This window comes from Anarrhichthys ocellatus, unplaced genomic scaffold (genome assembly GCF_004355925.1).
Source record: "Anarrhichthys ocellatus isolate YVR2014 unplaced genomic scaffold, GSC_Weel_1.0 scaffold42, whole genome shotgun sequence".
In the NCBI taxonomy this organism is placed as follows: domain Eukaryota; kingdom Metazoa; phylum Chordata; class Actinopteri; order Perciformes; family Anarhichadidae; genus Anarrhichthys; species Anarrhichthys ocellatus.
This window is the reverse complement of record NW_022280072.1, coordinates 827,313-851,500: the sequence shown is the minus strand read 5'-3', so window position 1 is coordinate 851,500 and position 24,188 is coordinate 827,313. Positions and strand designations below refer to the sequence as shown.

General features: G+C 42.4%; 1 protein-coding gene across 4 annotated transcripts in view; it reads right to left on the bottom strand.

Moving 5' to 3' along the window:
* sbno2b (strawberry notch homolog 2b) overlaps positions 1 to 24,188 on the bottom strand; it is a 61,778-nt gene that overhangs the window by 18,201 nt on the left and 19,389 nt on the right. For 2 of the 4 annotated variants that reach the window (XM_031868232.1, XM_031868233.1), the window contains exons 4-5: positions 18,817 to 18,940; positions 1,190 to 1,369 (exon numbers count right to left, since the gene is read on the bottom strand). In XM_031868232.1, the coding sequence (XP_031724092.1) occupies positions 1,190 to 1,369; positions 18,817 to 18,940 (304 nt within the window). Of the gene's footprint in view, positions 1 to 1,189; positions 1,370 to 12,167; positions 17,982 to 18,816; positions 18,941 to 19,444; positions 24,171 to 24,188 lie in introns of those variants that run through there. The other 2 variants (XM_031868234.1, XM_031868235.1) reach the window with 2 other exon arrangements.

The following is a 24,188-nucleotide window of genomic DNA, read 5'->3' as shown; positions in this document are numbered from 1 at the left end:
TGGCTCAGCACTCAACAAAATGCAATTTGTTGTCTAGCGGTGAAAACCAAACGACGACAACAACAAAAGACAGATAAAGCCATGTGTATCTGGGAAACATAATGGATGAAATGAGGGCAGAATGAAAAGGAAAACATAAAAGGCTTTCAGACGGCAGAAGTAAATGAATGTTCTCTGATTCATATCAAAAAGATATCCTGAGACCCATCTAATTCAAAGAGGACTCAACAGCAGCGTGAGCAGAGAGAGGATTAACACTCCAGATTAAAAAAGTTGCTCCGCTCAGATCACAGACTTGGGGACCACGATATGCTGCAGTTCAGTGAGTTTCTGCGAAGGGACAGTCCGTTAAAAACAACGGTGGTTGTTATTTATGGTCTCATGCGGCTTTCTGGAGCAGAGATACTATGTTGTGTCCCAAAATACGCTTGTATAATACTGGTTGAGTGTTTACATTGTGAGAATAAGTGTCGTGTGCAATTCACAGAGTTGCGTTCCACAAGCTGATTTCTGTAACTTCGTCAGGTCTCCAATGATATTTGTTGGTGCTTTCGTGTTGTTACAGATTCCCCAAAAGTAGAAGCTCAAAAGGATGGTGGACGTGGCTTCATTATGCGATAAGAATATAATTATCTTAAACCGCTGTATGAGGTGTTAAGATGTTATGGTTACTACAGAGCTAGTTATTGTGTCAGAGACAATTAACTGTGGAGAATTCTTAATTAAATAGAGAAACACCTGCATGAAAGCCAAATAAAGACGTATTAATAGTAATAGTTGTAGTGTCAGAGAATCGTTCTAATGTCTAATAGTTAAACAGATTACTCAAGGAAGCAGAGCATTAACAATGGTCGAATTATTCAGTAACTGATCATGGAAATAAAATTAAAGTGATACAAATTGGCTTAAATCCATTACACTACAAACGGCTGACTGAAAAGGGAAAAAAAACGCTTATTCAACCACGGTCCTGCCCTGCGTACAATCAAATTAAATATTAACAAAAGAAAACTGTTATTTTCATGTGTATAGATTGCACGGACGCCTGGGTTGAAACAGAGTTGTAGCGTGGATGCTGTTGGCCGTCAGAAGAATGAACACAAACCCATGAAAGTCCCATTTAAACAAGTGTGGTTGTTCTGGTAATGACGTATGTGTGTGTTTGTGTGGTTGAGTACTTCCTTCTGACCTCGAGCTGGCTCTGTGCTGGTGTGGTGGTGGTGGTACTAGTGTTGACGTCCCAGAGGGTGGGCACCGTGCTCAGGTTGTCCGGGCTGATGAAGGGCTGAGCATCAGCATACTCCGACAGCGAGTCAGCCGGAGAGGAGAACAGAGAGTTTGTGGAGAGGTCATCAATGCAGGACAGGTCCTAAAGGCAGACAAAGGAGAGGAGGTGTTAAGTTCAACCTCTGAAACGAGGCCACATATTGGTCGGCGAAAGTGACATGTAGGTTCCCAAATCAAAACCGAAGTATGCAACAACCGCCAGACACGGGCTTCCCAAATATTTCCTTTACCATCAAGCTTTATGGGGAAGTAAAGGAGGACTATAAATCCTCATGACAGACACAACACACAGGATAGCCGCATACGTAGGAAAAGATAAAAAGGTGTATGGATGGGAGTGAACCACAGACAATAAAGGTGGCCCATTCATTCTGGATCCCAGCCAACACTGCACTCCTTTGGGAGTAACACGAGTAGCCTAAACAAAATCTAATCACACGCAGATGTGTGAGAGTGAGCACGTAAAAAATAGAGAGCGAGGGGCCGGCATAATGGGAGTGCTTGTGTCTGTGTGTGTGTGTGTCATTTCAGCTATGGCTGCCTTCCAGTCGCCCCTCTATTCATATCCCTCCTGAGCCAATAGCATGCCATGTTCTTTAACTAGCCCCTCACGAGCAACCCCTCGGGCCGCCTCGGGACTTATAAACATGGGTGCGGGGAGATAGGGGCTCACTGATTTGTGGACATGGCAGACAAGCTGAACAGAGGAGAAACTGTTTTGGAAATGGGAGTATGGATCGACATTTTTTATTGTTTGCCAGCGTGTAGTCCTGAATGTGTGCGCACGTATATTTACACTCTGTGGACCATGTGTGTAGGTTCCCACACCCCCGTGATCCAACTGCACCCTCCAGAGGACCATGAAGCAGCCTTGAAAACTACCAGACTATCACACAACAGTTTAGCTCACTTTTAATGGAAAATTCCACGTTTTAGGACACATGTTTATCACTTAGATGAGAAGATTGAGGCCACGTTTGTGTCTGAGCAGTATATGTGGATCTAACGCTTACGGTAAAGCAGCAAATCATTGTTTTTGCAGTTAGTGTTTTGTTAGGATTAAGCAAACTACATAAAACCTATTTATTGGGGAGTTTTATAACCTCGCTGCGTCCTCGTTTTCAATCTATGTGCTAAGCTAAGTTGGCTGGCTGCTTACGGTACCTTTTTATTTAGTGTATGGACATGAATTGTGTCAATCTTTTCATCCAACTCCAGGCAGGAGAGTGAAATAAACCTATTCCCCAAAATCTTGGGACTTCTCCTTCAAGGCCTGTTTGTCTGTGCTGTAAACAAATAAAACCAAAGCAAAGCAAAAGCTAATGTACTTAGTTTACACTTGCATGTAAATATGCTGACATAGATTTGTCGCAGCACCTCAAGAGTAACACTTATTCAGATAAAAGGAATTCTGCACCGACCAGCAGCGACGTGTGGGGTTGAAGTACAATATGACGTGAGAAAACCAAAAAAGAACAAACTGTTCTAAAACAGACATGATAAGCTGTGATGCTGCCTCAATCTCAGCGATATGCTGCTGATGGTTATTATTTCTGAGAAGCTGTGCCGACTTCAGTTAGAGCCGCCCGACGGCCATTACTCACAACTCAGCTGAAAATGTTTCACCGGCGTGAGAGTACAAGACGGAGAGCTCTCCGTGTTGACGTGACTGAATCATGTGGTGAACAGACAAACACAGGCTCACCCCTTACAGATACAACTCTATATGTTTGCCCTCTGACGGTAACTCGCTGTGGGTGCTTTGAGTATTGGAAAGAGCTTTTTTTCAAAACGTTACAGCACTCCCTCACTCTGTATCTTTCTTCTTTCCTTCTCCCCCATGTGCGCTTCCTGAGGGCAAGACCAGGCATGAGGTCTGAAAGCAGCTGAGTGGAACAACAGCCTTTTCTATGGTGACAGAGGTTTAGATGTGGAGAGGCTCACTAACACTCCCTGACACATACCCTGTCACTTTCCTCATCGTTTCCTTTCTCCACCTTATTTGTTTATCCTATCAGCAGTGTGTCTCGCTATCCCGTTCTTCTTACTGTCCCGCCCCTCGCTCTCCACCAGCTCTACTGGCTGAGCAAAGATAAGTAAACAACAAGGCCCGGAAAAAGGACACTGTGTCACCGGAGCCGTCATTCCACAGAAGCATAACTGTGGAAACACACAGATGAGCACAGATAGACACATGGATTCCACCATGGAAAACAGTAGTTTTTTCCCCCACAAAAATAGTGAAAAGAATATCGATTTAACTTAGTTTTGATATAAAACTACAGATTAACTTGGGTTACAATAAAGTCATGAGCTGACATAATAGCTTTGTGTGTGCTAACGATGACTTCAATGTGCTGCCTCACACTTAAATTAATTCAAACTCCAGCTGAAACTATCCCGAAATCTGTTCTGCAAATCTGTGAGATGTATTTACACTTGCAGGTCATTGCGCTGTGTGTCACGTTTACGACGTGATCTCTAGGGTGTCCACGTCCTGCAACCGCCCATAACGTGACGCGACGCCGTCATTAAGACGACCCAAAACCCCAGTCGTCCTGACACAGAGGGATCACAGACAAACTGCAGCAGGTCGGTTTGGCGCTAACCGAGGCGCGGCCAACCTCGGTGCCATGCTAATCGAGTTGTTAAGCAGAGCGTAACAGAGGCGGCAGTGTTTGTCCCTCCGGCAGGCACCGTACCGAGGGCTAGTTCATCGACTGCTGCGAAGACCGGGCCCTGCCGAGCGGAGATAAGGCTCGACTTCCAACTGCTCTGATGGTAATCTGGCTCCCTCCACAGCACACAGCCACACAACCGTAAAACCACTAATCCTGCCTCTCCCATTTTCTGTGCTGCGGATAAAAAAAAGAACAAATAAATGAATGTGTGTTTCTTTTTAAATTGTTTTCAGGGAATTACATCCGCTTGAAATCTTGATTGCAAATTCTGAGAATACGCAGAAAGAGCGTGTGTGTGTATGTGTGTACATGTGTGAAAGCCCATGTGCACATCATTTATCCACGCTCCCGTTCGCCTTTCACGCGTTTCTTCCTTCCACTTCCATTTCTCCTCTGCTATGAATGCTAAAGCCAGCAGAGCATCCCTCCTCTTAAAACCGACCCAGTAAAGCTGACACCACGGACAAATGCCGGGCACTCCAGAGACCACTAGCTAATAACGTGGCGCAACCTTAACAGACTTACTGTGAAAATCTCCGTAAAGGAGCTTAACACACATATGCATGTACATGTGCATCACGTTGGGTGCCCACAGAAGCGGTAAATTGTACTCGAGTGTCTGGATAATGACAGTTGTCTGCCTGGCGATGATTAATGGAGGCACACAGCAGTGAAGAACTGCAGTAAAAAAAAAAGCCTGTGTGTAGTGCAGCGCTGCAGAGAGACTTGATGGTTGTGGTTGAAGGTTGGTGGTTACCGGCTCTAAGAATCAGAACTGGAAAAAAATACACAAACCGCCCACAAACAGCTCGGCTTCATCGTCTGTTATGGTTGATGTATTTACAGTGTGATGAGCCATCTGAAAAAAAGTGTCACTAAATACTCCCCCTCCTTAAAAAAAAACAACTAAATCCCACAGAATCCATTATCTAAGTAGATTCAGCCTAAAACAAATATTAGCCACGATTGCTTCGTAGCAGCCGTTCCTGATTCAACGACCACAGTGACACTGGTTATGACACCTAAGATAAGCTCAGGCGCTGCCATACAAGGAAGTCACCAGCCGGATAAAAAGAATATATTTCCATGGCCGGTGTACTTCTCTTTGTCTGTCAATGTTGCTCCCTTACCATTAAGGGACAGATGGTTTCTAATCACAAATCCTATTAATGACGACAGACCACTTGGGTTGAAATATATGTGGTGTTTATCAGATGGGAAGCATTCTTAAGCACATGTCCTTTTAAGAATACGCTGTGGCCGTTCCTGTTTCTAACTAGAGCTGTCGTGCTTCTTTTTCCACCACATTTGGTTAAATCCTCTGTATTGTAGTTCTTGTCTCCCAGAGGAATAAATGAACAGCCACGTGCCTCCTGTGACACACATGACGTTGCCAGCTGCTGCTTCTCAACACAAGTTTCTTTGGCATGTTGGAAACAGTTGACATATCAACATGCTGTCGCTGGACTTGTCTCCTTACCGACTTTACACCTTTAAACACCCCACAATTAGCTTTGACGCAGAAAGAAATGACTTCTTCTGCCCTTAGTTTACATCAGTGCTACATATTAGAGGCTAATATTCTCCCCTGCTATCAGAAAGAACTGTATACAGTCCTAGACCACTTCCTGTTCGACTGGATAAGCTGCCTCAGCACAAGGCCAGGCCGAGGCCCCAGACAAGCCGAGAGGCCGGGCCCTGGGCTTTCCCCTCCCACTCACTGCCAGCTTTTCCAAGGCCAGAAAACAAGTCCTCCCACCTACCCCGCACACCCACGTGCATACACAAACACACACCTCGAATGAACCCGTTGTCTCACCCATACGTTGCTGTCATCTCGGGCTTATTTTTTACCCCAACCTTTTTGTACTCCGCTGCCCTCGTTTCCCATCCCATCTCCATCAGCCTCTCACGGTTTGTTTATCCTTGTTTTGTTTTCCCACAGAATTATGCGACAGGAAAAGACACTTACTTTTCACTGATATTAATCTGCATGTAGCTCAACATCTTTTTCGGGAGATATCATCACTGTCGCATAGTTAAATGAGGGCAGAAATAACATTATATTACAAACACCGTTGTGTGCCATATGGTGAAGGAAATATAGACTTAAATCAAGGCCTATTATCATACACTGTAGTGTTTGCTGACTGGGGCAAACTAAAAATGTTCACAAAAAGTTGTTAACGGCTATTGCCCTTTACAGGGTTCACCATTAGAGCAATTTTTTTTATGATGGTATCATTGTATAAAGTGCTGCAGTTTTTTGTTTTTTTTAGGCCAACCTGGAAGTTAGCATCGCACTGGTTCCCTCAACTAAAAGGATTTTGGATTATTGCAGAAGATCAGTAATCTTCTGGCAAACACACTTTTATGATACTTCCACGTTTTATTCAGCAAGATAATCTCTTTTGAAGCGCAAACGCGAAGAAGTAAAAAGCTGACGTTAGGCTATAAACAAAACTACAGCGCAGTCGCATGACTTCATGCGACCAGTTATCTAAAGGCGGACTAGTGTTCTAGTGACATTCAGAAGTCTCATTTCTTGATGGCGCACAAAAGCTTTGAAACTCACAAGAGGGATATTTACCGACGTATTTTATGTTGTAGTACAAAACATTAAAATCTCTTAAGCTTGTGTTAAACCACAGATGTTATTTCAGACATTTCAAGCATCAAAAAACAACAAACGCATTGACTTTGAAACGAAGGAACCGGATGTGCATAAATGCTAACTCATTTCCTGGTTTAAGGACGAATCCCTGCAGTACTGTATTCTGTAAGGATGTAATTCCTGCCGGAGCCTGAAAATGTGGCCATAACAATAAGATGCGAGTACAATCACAATCAAGAACGTGAGGGCTATAAACGCTGATAAAATGTCACGGCTCTTGTTTGTAATGTAGAAATGTGCAACAATGACCAGTGTAACCTAGCTTAACCACGTCAATGAGACGAGCAGTGGCACTGAAAGCTATACGTCTTATCTGTCGGTGTGTGTGTGTGTGTGTGTGTGCGTGTGTGTAGATGAGGTGGTGGGATGGAGGGCTATTAAACCAGCCACCACCCCACACTTATCATCAGCCGACTAAAACAACCCCCATCCCAGGTTCTCCCCTCTGGGATCAGCTGTTGACCTTGTCCATGCAGTCAACAAAACCTGATTGATGGCCAGAGTGTGTGTGTGTGTGTGTGTGTGTGTGTGTGTGCGTGCGTGCGTGCGTGTGTGTGTGTGCGTGTGTGTGTGTCTTTTCATGCGGTGGGTCTGGAACTGAAAAGCCACCACCGGTGTGTCTCGCTTTCTGTCTGGATTATGTTATGCCAAGATGTCTGCGTGTCCCACATCCCTGACATATCTGTTGGGGCTTTAATAGCACAGCTTCAAGCAGACACTGCATTTTTGGCAAACCAGCTCTGCAAAAACTCAAAGTCTTACCAAATATATTTGTCTATTTACGAGTCAAAACAGTTGATACAAGACACCTAACAAGTAACCTTTCAGTTCTAGACATTGCAAATATATTGCTATGTGAAAAAATACCACTTTTGAGCAATACAGGGGTGTTACGACACATAACACTTCCTTATACTCCTAAAATACAGCTCGAAATGAGTTTTCCCAGCCAGTTTCAAGATGTGTTTTGATCTTGAAAGGTCTAAATATTACATCTTATTTCAAGAAATCGTACCAAGCCAATTTTCAGTTGTTGAATTGGCCGACTTTTGTTTAAGACAAAAGTCCCCCCCTCCCCCCCCCCTCCCCGTGTATTGAGAAGACCGGTAGCAGTCAGACCTCTTTTGAATTCAGTATTGAATTGATTTGCTGTGGTGCATGATAGTTGAGCACACCCGAGTCTTTTGTGGACAGTAGAAGCTTGTCTTTGTATCCAAAAACGACGCTCGAAGACATGCAGACATAAATCAGCTTATCCTGTCACAGGGCTTTGATCGAGGAGCCAATTTGTCAAAAAGCCATCGTTTCTTTATGAGAACACATGGAAAAGCCTCACAACTTGTTTTGAACCCTTTAGTCACACAGGCTCAGGCCAAAAAATACATTCAAACGAAAAGTCTCAGGTCTCAAGTCCAAACTGATGCTTTCTAGTGTAGATTAAAATAATTTAGATGTTTTCTTTTCTTAAGACCCAGGTTGACTCTCCTCGACAGCTGGGCTGAAATTAAATTAGCGAATTTTATTTTGAGGAGCTAGAGTAATAATAAGAGAGGTGATCCATTTTCATTGCATTTACATTGTGATAGCCGTGGTGTCAAAAGACCATTATTGTTAAGTCTTGTCTCACCCCGACCATCTAAATGAGGCCAATCAGAGTGGCACAGCCAGTCCAGCGACCGCCGGACAGGAAGGCCTTCATGTGGTGCCAAGTCTGAGTAAAAGCCAGCCAGGGACTGCTTGCTGCTTACAAGCCACCTGGAATTTTCCAGTGTTTCCATATGTTCTGGAAAATATAAAGGTTGCCATGTCAAGTGTCCCAGCTGGCAGCCCAACGACGGGGCTGGTTCAAAGAACTGCTCCGCTGTGTGTGTGTGTGTGTGTGTGTGTGTGTGTGGGAGGGCCTGAAACTAATACTGAGCCAACTCCTAGAAAGTAACGAGGCTCTACGATCCACGTGGTACCGCCAGAAAAATAAATCTATCTGGCAAATTTAGATTTCTTTCTCCGGCAAAGAGGGACAAGCAGAGTTCAACGAGTGAAAAGCTGAGAAAATAATAAAAGAACAGAGGAAAGAGCCAGAAAAAGAGAGATTTCATCTGCTTTGTTTTTGGAGTGGTCCCAAGAGGAAGTCGCCCACAGAAGGGTGCAATAAGGATGGGCTGGCATTCACAGAAGGTGTGTCTGAGTAGTTTAAACCTGTATCTTAAACTGACAAAAAAGAACCGACATGAATGCAAAGAAATATGGTGGGCTTCCGGAAAAGGATTTGCGATTGTGAAATTAAAATAACACTACCAACAAAGAACTCTGAAAATGACTCACACGGTCTCAAACTACGTGTGTGTTTATGTGTGATAAACTTATTGCATGTGTGAGCCTGGGTCGTCAGTGCTGAGAAAAGTGGATGTGAGGGGAGTGTTGACGCAAGATGACGTCTCAGTTAAGCAGAAATTGCGACATACCGCAGCACTCAGGCAGACGCTGTCGCGTGCAAAAAAAAAAAATAAACTCCTGCAAACTTCTCTTTAACCTCTGCTCAGCTCTAATAATAGACCCTTTAGACTAGAGTCTTGAGTTTCTCACATTGATATCCGTGTGTTAATTCGTAGACGCATATTACCGTTTTACTACGTCCTATTTATTCTCACTCTATGTGGGAGACCAAATGTAGATGACGAGAGGGGTTTGTAGTTGAAGTGTGTATTCACAGGTTCTCATTACCTTAAATAACCCCGCTCTCTGTTGTCACCCACCGCTTTCACACACCTGTGGTCAGTGGACTACGATCACGCTGCGACTCAGGAAGGTGGGCTCGTTGCCCGTAAGTTGCTGATAACTGAGGAGGGTATTTACTCTTTTACAACCTTGAGCTGGGACACCAGACACTTTGACTACACTTCTTTATCATCATCATGACAGCTGCGTGCCGGCTGATTATCCTGTGAACGATCCCAAGTTAAAAGAACCCTAAAACCCAGTTACAATCAATATTTAGTGTGATCAATATGCAAATCAATATGCCAGGACATCTCTACAGCACTACAATACTATATTTATATGGTACTGTATATATTTATATGGTACTATATATTTATATGGTACACGTTTCACTTTTAACAACTGGCATGCCTCCTGCAATAGGAGGCTGTCACATCCCACCAAGAGAACAAAAAGAGATGAACAAATAAACAAAACTCCAGCTCATAACAATATTTAATTATTCTACAGTAAATGCACTACAGACCCACTGAACCTTGATTTATTTATTTCACAGTTTTGCGCTTTTTTAACAGTATAGACACAGGAACAACGACACAGAAGGACAAAGGTCTTTAGCCAAAATCAAACTGAGGACCTTTCAATCACACCGTATATGTCGTAACCATTCAGTTGCAGCGTAATAGATCTTTTTGGACACAATTTAAAATACCCATCTGATTATTTCTTGAAGTTCTAAACTCAAGACGTTAAGACAACAATGTGGACTCGAGGACTGCTGAGTGGAATATTCCCGTTTTGCCATCACTACAGGCGACCACTGATCCATGAAAACTGAAATTAATTAATGGTGAAACTAGATGAAACCTGTTCTGTGACATCTTCCTGCTGATGCAGCGGCTGTCCTGTTGTCTGAATAAAGTCAGACCTGACAGATTTACTGCATGAATTGGTTTTAACAGCCGGCTACAATTAGCGAGGATTTCCCCCCCGTTATGTCGTCTCTTCACCTCGCACCACACTGAGTTATTCCACTGCTGCAATTATAATTGGCATTGATTTGCGATATATTTACCACAACACTTATGGAATAGGTGTAATTAGTGCTGACATGGCAACATGTTGGTAAAGAGGGCATGCAAGATAAGCAAGGTGGCGTCTTTTAATTCATTTTCAGCTTAAGAAATCTGCATTTCTGGCATCCATGCTCTATTTTCTCGCTCCCCCATTCTCACCACCACCACTCATCATCATTGACTGCATCAGCCCCCCCCCCATGCTCTCACTCATCCTCACCATCATTTTTTATTCACTTCCTGTAAGCTGCACGTCGAGGTCATGCTTGAGGGTTAGCGTAATACCAGGAAACTGACAACATGTGCCCACCAAGAGGCTGCCGTGCTGCACCCCCAGGTCTTAAAGGACGGGTTCACAGGTTTATTTAAGTCCATCTTAAAACAATAGTCAGGAAGATTGCACTAAAAAAAAATGAGTGTAGCTTTGGAAGAAACACACTAACTGACTGCTGAAGCCTCAGATTAGCTTCAGTAAAAGTTTGGAACACATTCTTTCAATGTTTTTCAAATTGGGAAGAAAATTGTGAACCTATCCTTAAAGGCTTAAGAACAGATTTTGTTACATGAGTTGATAAGTACACACTGATGAAGATGTTGACGTAGGATACTAACTACATGTTATGGACAAAAACATCAGCTTGTCGGTGAGAAACAGAAGCAAATGGTCCAATGTTACAGGATCAATGGTAGCCTGAGTTAATGTCAGACAGGACTACAAAGAAACTGACTTTCTCATCTAAGAAGAAAAAAAAAAAAACTACTTGAACCACCCAGAAAATGCTGAAAATGGGTTCAGCAAGCCTCGCACTAATAAAGACATGAAACAGATTTTGAGCTTCAATTCCACGAACACCAACAATAAAGAAAAAGCAATGCAGTTCTATTTACAGTGCAGTCCAACAATGGCCGTATTTAACAGCCATCCAGTAAACAGACAAGAGTGCTGTTTAGCCTGACGACATATCAGGTTCTCGCACTTACTGGAAGAAGGCGAGGACTGAGGCAGATAATCATTTGTCATAGTTCCTGGCTGGAGTTTCAGAGGGTGACTGACTCTGGCCTGCCAGCTAAGAAAGTCACAGCCTGACATGCTGATGGGACAACTTTCAATAGTGAGCCTGGGTTACTTTCTTTGGCGTTTTTCTCTTTCAATACACAGCAAACGTGTGAGTGTTGTATGCAAATAATAAACAAGGAGACTAGAATTGTGTCTGTATCAGGAATTAAGCCTAGTCCTACTTTAAAATCAAATTAAATGGATGTTGAAAAATGTTCTTTAGTTTAGGATGTGACTCAGGAAACCAGCCTTTGTAAACAAAAATGAAAAACTAATTCAAAATCTTGACTTTTATATAGTTGAGCTCTGTAACTTGCCACTAACTTTTCATTAAAACGTAATGTGTTATTTTAATTCCAAAGTGGGCCAAGCTCTAGACACAAGTTCACAGGCCTTCCTCCATTAGTGTTCTGATATTACGGAATTATTTTCACAATTCATTCAAGGAAGTTAAAAATTAAAAACACAGCCATAAGTGGATAATGAAGTGCTTACTCGTCATATCTAGACGTCCCTCGATAAGGACAATACAACTCTTCACACAAGCAGCTTTCAGTTCAGCACAATTCCTTATTCAACAGATTCATTACCGACTGTGACATCTAAAACAAAAAAACAAAAAGTCCTAAAACAAGACTTGATTTTGTGTAATACATAAAAGAAGCAAACAGTACCTTGGGAAGCGGTCGTCCCAGCTGTGAATACAATTTAGTCCAGAGCTGCATGAGAGACATGGGTCCAGACGCTGCAGTCTGTGGGGGGGGTGGGGGGGTTAAAAGAAGCATAAACTCCTGCTTCACCTTGGATCCCTGAATGCGACAGCCTCGTCCATGTGTTGGTCAAAGTGTTGGTAATTCACCTCACAGCTGGTGCACTTCCACCCAAGAGTGGACTCTCACTAATCACAGTTCCTCTCTGGTTCAAACACACACACATCTGCCTCCACCTCAGGTACGCTCGAGGCAATGAGCTCACAGACGGAGACACGGGCACGTCTAAAACATAGTTCCTGCTTCAGCAGGACGTTCAGGTATTTGCATAGAGGGCTCAGTAATAGTGATTGTGGACTAGTTCCTTATAGCGCAAAAAAAAAGAAAAAGAAAGGTGGTTGGAGAGTGAGTGAGAGAGAGCAGAGGAGGGGAGGGGAGAGGTGGGGAGAAGAGGGAGGGAGGAGGGAGGAGCTTTCAGGAAATGATGCTTTTGTTGGTAAGTGACTAGAGTTACTGGCAGTCGGGCCCATTTTACTGTACATGGTGTAACTCAACCGCATTTGTAGTGTAAACAGTGCTGTGCTGTGGACACGGCCGCTCCTCACACCCCGCCGCTTACCGCTATGTTTAATGGGCCTGGACCACTGTTTAATGATTATTATATTTAGAGACAGACTGCCTGTCTTACTTCAGACTCGCTTTTTGTCGTCCTATTTGTCTGCACAGGCTCAATTTGAATCATATGATGATCCATAGCTCATAAGGAGGAAGCAATGGGATGTTAATAATGAACAGTGAACCAACAAGCATTGACACTGATTAAACAGTTCAACAGTTACAATTAAATTAAATGTTGTTTGTTTAATTTAGAAGAGTAGTTTGTCACTCAAAGGAGAATAACCACCTTTATTTTAATCAGCAGGTGGCTTGCATGCAAGATACGGGAACTTAGCTTGAGTCTTGATGAGTCGTATTATTTATTTACAGACAAATAAACTGTTCACACACACTGCTACGTTTAAAGCTATAACGTTGCTGTTCTGAAACCCAGACCGAGTGGCCGATACCAGGCAGACACTCAGCTGACGTGTGTCCACAACAATGCAGTTGACATTGTAGCTGCTAACTCTCCCGTACAGGTGAACTGGGGACTCAGATGTGTGTGTTTTGCGCATACGCTGCAACAAATGATGGATTCAGCCTGTTTGTGCATCGGTTATCGTTGCAGCTCTTAAGGAACCTCAACCACAGCATCGCTGCATGGGAGGCGCTAATCCTGTCGGTTATTGATCGGTCAACAAGGGTGGGCTATCTGTCAGAGAAAAAATTAGCATCTCTAATGTTGTCTAATTAGCTAATTGGGTCACAGACTCAAGTCGACAGTTAAACCTGTCGAAACACACAATTCAGCTTTCTTGCGTTAATCAAGATTGAAAGAGATTTGATTTCCCATGCACCCATACTAAAAAAAATCATTCTTAACAGCTTAAGTAAGAAGAAGACAGATGAAGTGGTCATGAATGCATTAACAGGTCAAGTGCAAGCTGCAAATGTGCATGTTCAGAGTCTTCCAGGCATCACACACTACTTCTATATCTGTGCACAATTACACACAAATACTTCATCATAGATGGTCATCCCCAGTTACTGGAACTGGGGCCGCGATTGTTGAAAAAAAATAATATATATATATACTGTATATATATTCTGGGAATCTGTTTGGAAATGGGCTAGTTCAACAAATCAAAGATACTGATCAAAGACAGTGTCGTAACATTTGTTTTTTCTGACAGAAAAGCAATATTAACTGTTTAAGAATATATGATTCAAAAACAGAACTAATGTGATTTATCTCCTGAACAAAAGGGAATAGAGGGGTCCATTTGCACACCCAACTTCCAGGAATACATGATATCAAGTCAGCACGGTGAAGGTACTGTAATGTCCATCTCTGCCGGACCGAAGGGGAGTCAGACTCTAAGAGACCGAGTGGCGCCTGTCCATGGTGTCATCATGGTATGAGTGGGAATCCTCTGTGTGTGTGTGTGTGTGTGTGTGTGTGTGTGTGTGTGTGTGTGTGTGTGTGTGTGTGTGTGTGCGGGCGCCACAGAGCGTCAACAGGGAGGAATGAATCATTGATGAGCTTCTTTTAAATACTCAAACACACCTCATTGCATCCCAGCCCATAGAAGGCTGGATCCGTGCCTGTTTTCACAGACAACACACAAACACTCAGACATGTCGTCTCATCGTTTACATGCGCATATGCACTCCACTCTACGACAGTCGTAATGTGGCCGCTTGAGACCACATATGAGCAGAATTTGTCATTGTTTAGATCTTGTAATCATTCCAATTTCATTTCCTATTCGGTTCATGATTCCAGTCATCACTGACTCCTGGTTCCAGATGTGCAAACATCAGCTGATCCTGGGCTGTTATGGTTACAACTGCGCATGTTTAAAAAGCTACATATGGTACCTTTGCCATGCTGCTGGAAATAATGCATCACTAATATATTTTTGTAAGTGCAAGCATATTGTAGACACTATTGTTGACACAATGCGTAACTGCCAATGTAAACAAAAGGTGGAGTAGGTCTAAACTGATAGATATTATAAAAACTGCAGTTATTTGGTTAAAAAATACTTTACAGAGCTAATTTAAAACTAAAGTGGATCAGGTGGAGCACACACTCCCAGAAGAAAAGTGTGCACCTATTAACAAGCCTTCAAATGAACCTTTAACTTCCTCCTTTAAACTAGGCCACTGACAATACGATACGATGTGTTCGATAGTGTTCGAGATCCTTAAGAGGAAGTAACTGAGAAATGCAGACTAATTCATTCACTGGCTTGCTGTAAGAAACAAGTCAAGGAAAACAAAATGACTGTCTAAATAATAATATAAAATCCAGAGGCAGTGTAGCTTCAGAGTGAAACAAATTGATAAATATTTCCTTGTACATTGCACATTTAATATCTTGAGAAGCAATTGGATTCTGAGGAGAAGTTTGATGGGTTTGATCTATGCCTGCCTGTGCAAAATAAGGATGTAATTATGGATCAGCTGTAGAGTCTGTGGAGTTGCAAAGTTTTAAAAGTCAACGCATGATTGGACCGTAAGCCTGGAATAATTGGACCATCTGCATCAGGGATTCTCCCACTTTAAGCGGTACGTTAGCATTGCTATCACCTTTGACAAAGGCCCTGACCATTAACCTCCAGCCTGTCTATGGGCACTGGCTAATGGCATAGGTTAAAGGCTGAACACACGTTCAGGGTTTTGGGTAAAGAGCTGTAAAAGCAGACTTAATGTAAATCAACTCTTCCTAGAAGTGCACTGTGCACATTAGCATGTGTGTGCCTGTGTGTGTGTGTGTGTGTGTGTAATAGTGAAAGGAACCTTATAGAGAAAGAACGAGAGTATGCAGCAAACGTGCCTGAGAGCATGCAGCAAACGTGCCTGAGAGCGTGTACATGTGTACGTATGGTATACAGAGTATACAGTATGTGTGTTAATATGTGTGCTTGCAAAGTGCTGTTCAGTCTCTGAGGTTAGACAGAGTGGTTAGTGAATGAGTTTGGGTTTTCTGTCTTCCAGTAAGTCTTGTTTTCATTGTGACGCTCTGCATAGGAGGTTCACGTAATTCAGATCCACAAATGACCAAACCTGTGCACGTGTCACTGTGGAACCGTGTACAGTTAGCCTTCAAACCACACTTCTTTTAAAGCCCGGCACTAAGGGCCTGCCATTATGTTTTGTACAGACTTCAGGTTAAAGTAGATCAGAAAATATGGCGAGGCCTCCATTTGGTTTTGTCAAAGTTTCCACTGTTTATCTTTATTCCACTGTGTTTTGATAGTGCTTTATTTTAGGGGGTCATTAGATTCTCAGTAACTCCCAAGAAAGGATTTGATGCGTAGCTGTTATTTCTGGGGAAGTTTCCTGGAGAGGACTGTACTGATATATCAGATGATCAATTACTTTATACGTTTCTTCATAAACACAAACATGTGGCTCAATCTAGAGATAAATATCCCGTCCACATGCTCCAACAATGTGCTTCCTTACAACATGAGCTCTGGTGAATACATACACAAAATGCTAACACTGCGAACCAGAAGAGATCTCACTAATGACTCTACAGCTGTAACTGAAGCAAGGAAGCAGGCTGACATAAACATAGCAGTCACCTGACAAACTAAACAATCACAGGTGACTTCCACCCAGTCACGGATGGCTGAACGTCCTCTGTGACACCGCGGTTCAAGAGGGGCGGAGAAAACAAGAGGTCCTGCTTTATAAAGGCGGATGGGTGTCGGAAAGAATTAGGCATGGGTCAGCATGGTGGTGGTGGGAAAGAAAGTGCAAGGATGAAAAAAAAAAAGGGTCTGTGTGTGAGGTTAGGATTAGTCATGATGACCTCGTGACTTACATTTTCTACCTCACATGTCCACAACCAGAGAGAACAGCTGAGAAAGCACAACTTCCACATCTCCACTGTCGGGAAACCAAACTTGCAACATCGAGGCTCATTTCAACTAAACAACATAAAAATGACAACTGTGAAGTCCTGCGTTTCTAAATATGTAAACCCAACAAGTATAGCATTATCATGAACACTAGTAATTACTTGTAAGGGAAGGAAGCTACAGCCAGACAGGCTAAAACAAGCAAATGGAAAACTAGGGAAACCCCACGTGAATCACAAAATCCATCCAGGTTGACACATCACTTTCTTGTATATAAAGTACTCTTTGTTCCTGAAAACAAGCACCACAAAATAAACACATTTGAAATATTTGCTGCATTAGTGAACCAGACAAACACTAAACTCGTGTTGGTGCATTTACTTGCGTGCGCTCTGGCATCTGTTTTAGAGACAACGGTGACGCAAATTAGTTTTGACTGTGGGGTGAAAAGTTTGCCGAACCCGACAACATCACAAACAAATGTGGATTCGGCTGAAGAGAAGCAGATGAAACGGAACGAAAAACAAAAAAGGAAATTGGTAAAGCCGAGGGAAGCAAAGTGAGCCGACATCTTTGAGCTGGACAGAAAAATATACTGCAAAGTAACATACACACGACATTTATACATGTCACATTGTCATTATCAGGCTGACGTGTAACTTAAATTAGGAGGTGACTAAAGATGGTTTTAACTGAAGTACCCCTTTAAAAATGAGTAAACACTACTCTCCAGAACTCGCAGGTTTTCCTGTGCCAGTCACATTATAACGTGCACCTGTAAGGTTCTTATTTAATGTTGGCAAAACATTGCTTAGCATTAAATTGAATAAAGTGTAGAATATAACCTTAAGCTGTTATCAAACCCTCAGGCTGTGAGACTCCAGAGAGACAAAAAAACTCAACTGAGCTCCAGCACTCAGCAGTTTAGGAAGAAAAACACATCCCTCAGTGCCAAATTGGCTCATTTATAGTATTTTGTGGTTCATGTTAGGAATGGCATTCCCTCATGTTTCACAATGAATTAAATGTAAAATGATTCAGATTCAATGTATTGCATTGCAGTCTTGCGAATGCTGCAATACATTTTTTATTTAATAATATAGCAACACAACCTTTTTTCTTCATCATTTGTCATCATGGTTTCATTGTCCAGCAATGTGCATAGTTGACATACTGTACATGAAGAGACAAACAGCAGTTTAAACTGGTCCTATAAAACCATTTTATATATTATTCAGTGAAAAGCCTAAAGAACGCATAATCAAGGTAAGAAATGCCTTTTCCATCCCTCATTATTTACTGCTTTGGCCTCAGGGGGGGGGGGGGCGACAGCTTGGTAACCCATGACTGCCTTTCTTTAAAACTCATCATCTTCATAGCATATTTTTTTGTAATATGCTTCCATAACGACTCTCATCAGCTCAACTCAAATAGGCCTCCGATTAGAAACTCGCTGGCCTGTGTCATTGCGATTGTCTCCTATTCATACGACTCTAACCATTAGGAATTGGCTGGACGGACACACGAGCGCACAGAAAATGCAAATGATGGACAGTAATCACCTGGAATGATGAGCTAAATATATGAGCGAGTTGAAGCTTCACTTCGCTAACAATGCTGCATCCTGAAATGAACGTCCTGGTCTTATAGTTGTGTCTCTACAGGTTGGGAATAATCCAAAAGACACTAAACTAATCCACTTAAATAAAAAATACCTTTACCACATCTCACTGTGTGGACTCCAAGCATGACGGAACATTACAAAGAGGTTCTGGGTTTACCTAACAGCGATCTCTGAAGATGAAGTCTGGAAGCGTAGAAGGACATTAAATTACAGCTTCTTATTAATGACATGCCTGGACAGGAACGGGGCAGGTACCGCTGCACCCGTCTAGACAACACTAGCCTTTAATCAGGCTGCTCCTTGGTAAATTAAGCCGAGCTGAATACACAAGGAGCACATGATGAAAGAAGAGGGTGGGAGGCTAGTCCTTCCATCTGATGAGCAAGTAAGGCAGGGATAGATGGGAGGAAGAGAAACTAGAACGCATCCAACAGTGTTTTCACAGTGTCGTGGGCACTACAATTTGTCAGTGTTACTTTAATGCAAACATGAACGAGCCACCATTAAAACCAACCTGGGGGAAGTCTCCATTCCTAGGGAGGTTGAGGCTGGAAAAGTCCACGTCAGGGAATCCCGAGTACATGTCCATGTGCACATCCGGAGTGGTGGCGGTAGTGCTGCTGTTCAAGTGGTATTGCCTAGGGAAGGAGGGAGAGAGGGAGGGAGAGAGGGAGGGAGGGAGGGAGAAGGGGGGAAGAAGAGCTTTAGTTTGTTCAACAGCTACTTCTCAGAGCAAAACTGCCACCTGTTCTCTTCACCTTCATGCAGTTTCACACGTTTACAGCTTACAGCTGTCAAGTACAAGCAGAGCCTTCTATTTCTGTGCAATAAGCAGCACCGGTAGAGGAATGAAAAGGAGGCACTGTAACACAGCTCATGTAATCGAGTGGTCAAGTGTTACAGTCAGAACAGAGGAGGAGGCTGTTTCTTGAGAAACACTTGATGGTCTGACACTATAATACTGTATCACAGAGATTCCAGCGTAGCTGAGTAGCAGCCTCAACTGTCAAAGATACAAGAGGGATAATAACATTTATATCAAGTCAGACAGGCAGAAAGAGTTAGAGGCTTAAAGAAGGACAGAGGGCAAGAGGAAGACATCGCCAGAAAGTCAAAGAATGGAGAACAAGAGCAGCTCCTACCCGCTTTGAAGACAATAACTCCAGCTTTCATCGGCACCAACCATTCTCCCTGAGCTCAGTTGTAAGATCAGAAACACCTCAGTCCACCTTATTCCCAGATAGTATTCCCAACATGAGAGACAGTTTCTGTTTCTTGCTGAGTACAAGTTGTCATAAGGTAACTTTGGACTTTGCTGGCAGTGGTGGAATGTCACTCATAGCGAAAGTAAAACTAAGCCTTCCTAAAAGGTGGAACTTTAACCATACTCTCCTTTGTGCCTCTCATCCAATAATGCGCCGATGCCCTCCCACGTCCTCCTCGTCCAATCAGGCACCAGGGCTCGGGCTCAGAGGGACTGAGCTCGGGCAAAGCCAATCACAGGATTTAGCTCTGGGTCCTCGACCACGGGCCAGAGATCAGTGAGACTGATTCAAGTTCAAAACACACAGAGAGGATGAAAGGGCGGCCTGTAGCCGGTCTATGAAAACAGGACTCCTTGTTGTGTAAGTTCAAATGTCTGCTTTCTAAATTAACCCTCATCTTTTAGCCAACCATAAATATCACTGGGTTGTGATGAAAACAGCATTTTTATTTGTTTTTTTACTCTTAAAAAATAAGTAGTGATCACAAGTGTGCACAAATGTTTCTGAAATCATTGAGGATAGTTGCCAAGGCTCTGTTTTCTGCAGAAGTTAAATGTTAACAGCTATATTAACTGTTGTAATCATAATGAGTAAATATCTTTTTACAGGTAAAGACTCTGTCTAGTTCTCAGAAAGATCACAGCTCTAAATGTTACAATCATCCACGGTGGAAATCCCCTCGGTGGCCATTGAGCCAACAGTGGTATGACAGTGATATTATTACAGCAGAGGTTCTGGCAGGCCGGCTTTAGCTGCTTTCCAAAAACACAAAGCTGGTTTGTGGCTCTCAGCCCAAGTAGCTGATTGACTTACAGTTTGTGTTTATGGAGCCTTCACATGCTACGTAGCCCGTAGCTGTGCACGGATCATCTCTTGAACCATGTTAGTGGTTCACAATCTCTTATTTAAGGCTAAAAACATACCAGCCAGATATGTAATAATGACATTTTTGTAGATACTTTACAAATGTACCTTTTTTATTTGCTGATAGACGGTCTGTTTTAATGTGGGCCAGTTCATCGGGAGTCCTGTTCTTCAAAACACACTTAACTAGTAACTATTAACCAACATCCCTTCAACACCTAAACTGCAGTAGAACTTGCAATAACATGGAAAATAAAGCCCAGAGTGAAAAAACTAAATCATTCTTCACACCTTAAATTAGCAGGGATGACACATAAATGTAGGACTTGAACAGGACAGAGGTTTACTTTAAGTCCTGTTCAGACAAAGACAGCTAAATTCCACCGAAAGAAACTACTTGTATGTGTTGATAAAGAGAGGAACTTCAAGAGCACAATGTCAGCTGCTTTAGTGGGTTAAGAAAAAGTGACACAGCATGTTCCACTGCATTCAAGTTCACTTTTGTCAAACAAAAGTTTGTCTTTTAGGGTGGATTTTCTGTTCAGATTCAAATTTTAAAGCAGTTTTAAGAGCCATGAAATTTAAAAGGAGCAGCAAACAAGTAAAGAAAAGTTCAACCACTGGCCCCTCCTTGTGTTTATGTGCAGTATAAAGATGTAACAGCTGTCTTGTGCCCATATTCAAGTTAGCAGAACTATTCAAAATGTTCCATTATTTCAAAAGAACAGTCATTAAAAGACAACGTTTCCTTAAAACTCACTGTGTGTGGAAACATCAATGGTGTGATGCTCCTTCCATAGGAAAACATGTTTATTAAACATTAAACTGAGCGCTCTGAGGCTCTACGGTCAACAGTGACACCCTATTAACAACAGTTAAGATTCCTTGCAAGGACTCTTCCTTCCAGTCAACACAATCATGATGTCTAAATCCTAAGCAATCAACATTGTGCAATAAGGGAACTTTGACTCATAGCACTGGGATACACTGCAGGCAGTATCAACAACAGAAAGGCAACCAGTCAAACCAAATATTGGATTAAAGACCGTTACACACGACACGGAAATGCTAAATACTCGTCTGTGAAAATAAAACAGGGTATGTAGGGCTTTTATTGTGAAAGGTAAGAATGGAAGGAGAGGATGTGGTCTGTGCTGCCTTTGTCAAGGTTGAAAAGACTAATAAAGTTTGTCTCCTTGGTTCAGACTACGGAGCCTTGTGTTGTTATTTCATAAACACAGCAGCAACACAACCCATTTGGCACAATGTGATTGGTTGTTGCCTTAATTCGCAGTGCGAAAGCTCAGAAAAATCTGGAAAAAAGTGTCATTTTTTTCCGTAGCGTAATATTCACGTTCTGTGTAAAAGTATTCATGAATACTTCATGAACAAATGAAGTTTACAGTAAGGAAATTATGTTCTCAAGTAATATAAAGTAATCCTATTTCACAGAGCCGTGTTAAACCTAAATACTGCCCAAAACATGAGCCTTCATGACTGATGACTGGGTCAGAGACAATCAGAAATAAACAAGACATAAAAATAGAAGCAGATTTATGTTCTGTTTCTGTTTCTTCTGCTGTAAACAAACACCCAGACCACCACAAACTGTTACTGTTGTTGGCTAAAAAGATTCAAAAACAGTGGGTGTTGATTTTCCTCTTTAATTTGTATATTTAAAAGAATTGCAAATATTTCCGTGGTTATTTTGCTACAGTCTGTTGCTGCTTCCACAAAATGCAGCACGTGATTGTGGCTTTGACGGTGCACATCATCAATTAGAGCCTGCACAGAAGAGGCCATCAGCGAGGGGACACTAACAGTGGATACCAGATGGTGGTCACGTTCACTCATCAATCTTGAGTAATTTTTCATAGTTTTTCCTGTGTTATCAGCTGGCTGAAGGACGTGGAAAGTGCAAAGACAGACAAAACATGAATTCGGGGGTTTGTGGTGGGTCACTTTATCACCAAATGAAGTGACACAATGGGCCTCATGCAGGAAGCAATATAACATAATTTACCGCTAAATTTTGTTCATATCCCATTGATTTCTGGGATTCACTAATGTTTTACTATTTTTTGCTCTTTTCTTAGGTCAGTGGTTGAGCGAAAACTTTCCAAAATAAGAATAAAACAACAGTAGGAAAGATAAAGGAACGTATAAATGTCACACAATCAAATTGACATTATTGTGTGTTTTAGAGTATTTATAATGAATGGCTAAAGGATTACTATTGGTCCATTGATGCAAATTAAGACGATAAAACCCTTTGATGATATTGTGTGCATTCAGCTTTTAAATGGCTTACATACTGCTCTTCTATGCTTTTTGATTTTCCTGTAACACCATTAATGACGTTCTGGAAAATGACATGTTTCATTTGTGAAAGTTTATTTAACAGTACCTCCATTTCATTACTGCTGAAGATATTCTTGCACCTATTTTCGGTGACATCTCTTCAATACGTGAGCACGTGCCGGAGTATTTGTTTTTAGTGGGCGTTACCTGTGCTGATGACAATCAACCACTCCCCTCTAACTTATGATCAGCTGGGTAAGAGCAGATTTAGATTGTTCAGAGCGTTTGGTGCATGTTGAGCGTTTGGTTCGAGTTGACTTCTTACGTTTTCTCTCTACAGAAAGATTTAAGAAAGTGTTGCTCCCCGAGGCTCGATGTCACAGAACACAGGCGGGTTGCTGACAGTGCAAGGCACCGTTGTACTTGGCACCGAGATTGCAGGGCGCCGCTTGATTGACAGCTGCACACCCTCTACTGTGTCTCTCCTCCCACTGTATCAGGCTGCTCTAATACTCTCCAATTGATCCAGAATGCTGCAGCAGGTGTACTTACAAAAACCTGAGAAAAGAGATCATATTCGTCCTGTATTAGCTCTTAACAGGCTCCCTGTAGAATCCTTCTCCTCACCTACACAGCCCTAATTGGCCAGGCAGCGTCATATCTTAAGGAGCTTATAGTACCCTATTAACCCACTAGAGAGCTGCTCTCTAGTAAGTTACTTGTGGTTCCTAGAGTCTTAAAAAGTCTTCAGTCATCAAGCTCCTCTACTGTGGAACCAGCTTCCAGTTTCAGTCCGGGAGGCAGACACACTCACCACATTCAAGAGTAGGCTTAAGTCCTTCCTCTTTGATAACACTTATAGTTAGGGCTGGCTCAGGTTTGCCTTGGACCAACCCCTCAATATGCTGCTACAGGGCTAGACTGCTTCCTAAGAAACACTTAGCTCCTCTCTCCTCTTCCTCTCCTTCTGTATGAATTCATGTCCAATTAATAACTTTGGTTCTTCCCGGAGTCTTTGTGCATTCTCTCCTCACAGGTTTCCGTGGACCGTGGTTTTATCTGGACCGTGGTCCTGCCTGACACCCACTGCAACTATCATTATTATTCTATTATATCCACTGCAGCTGTTATTATTAGTAGTCATACATTTCCTCCCCCGTTAAAGTATTATTTGGGGAGTTTTCCTGTACCGATGTGAGGGTCCTGGTACAGAGGACGTCGCATGTGTACAGATTGTAAAGCCCTCTGAGGCAAATTTGTGATTTCTGATTTTGGGCTATACAAGCTTCCTCAAGCTTTTACAGCCCGCCCCTCCATACTTTAAGACCCAAAAGTTGTTAAAATCATATGGAAATAGCAATATATCAGTGTTGGAACAAGAATATCAAGTGATCCCATGCGAGGTCTCAACCCTCTCTCTCTCTCTCTCTCTCTCTCTCTCTCTCTCTCTCTCTCT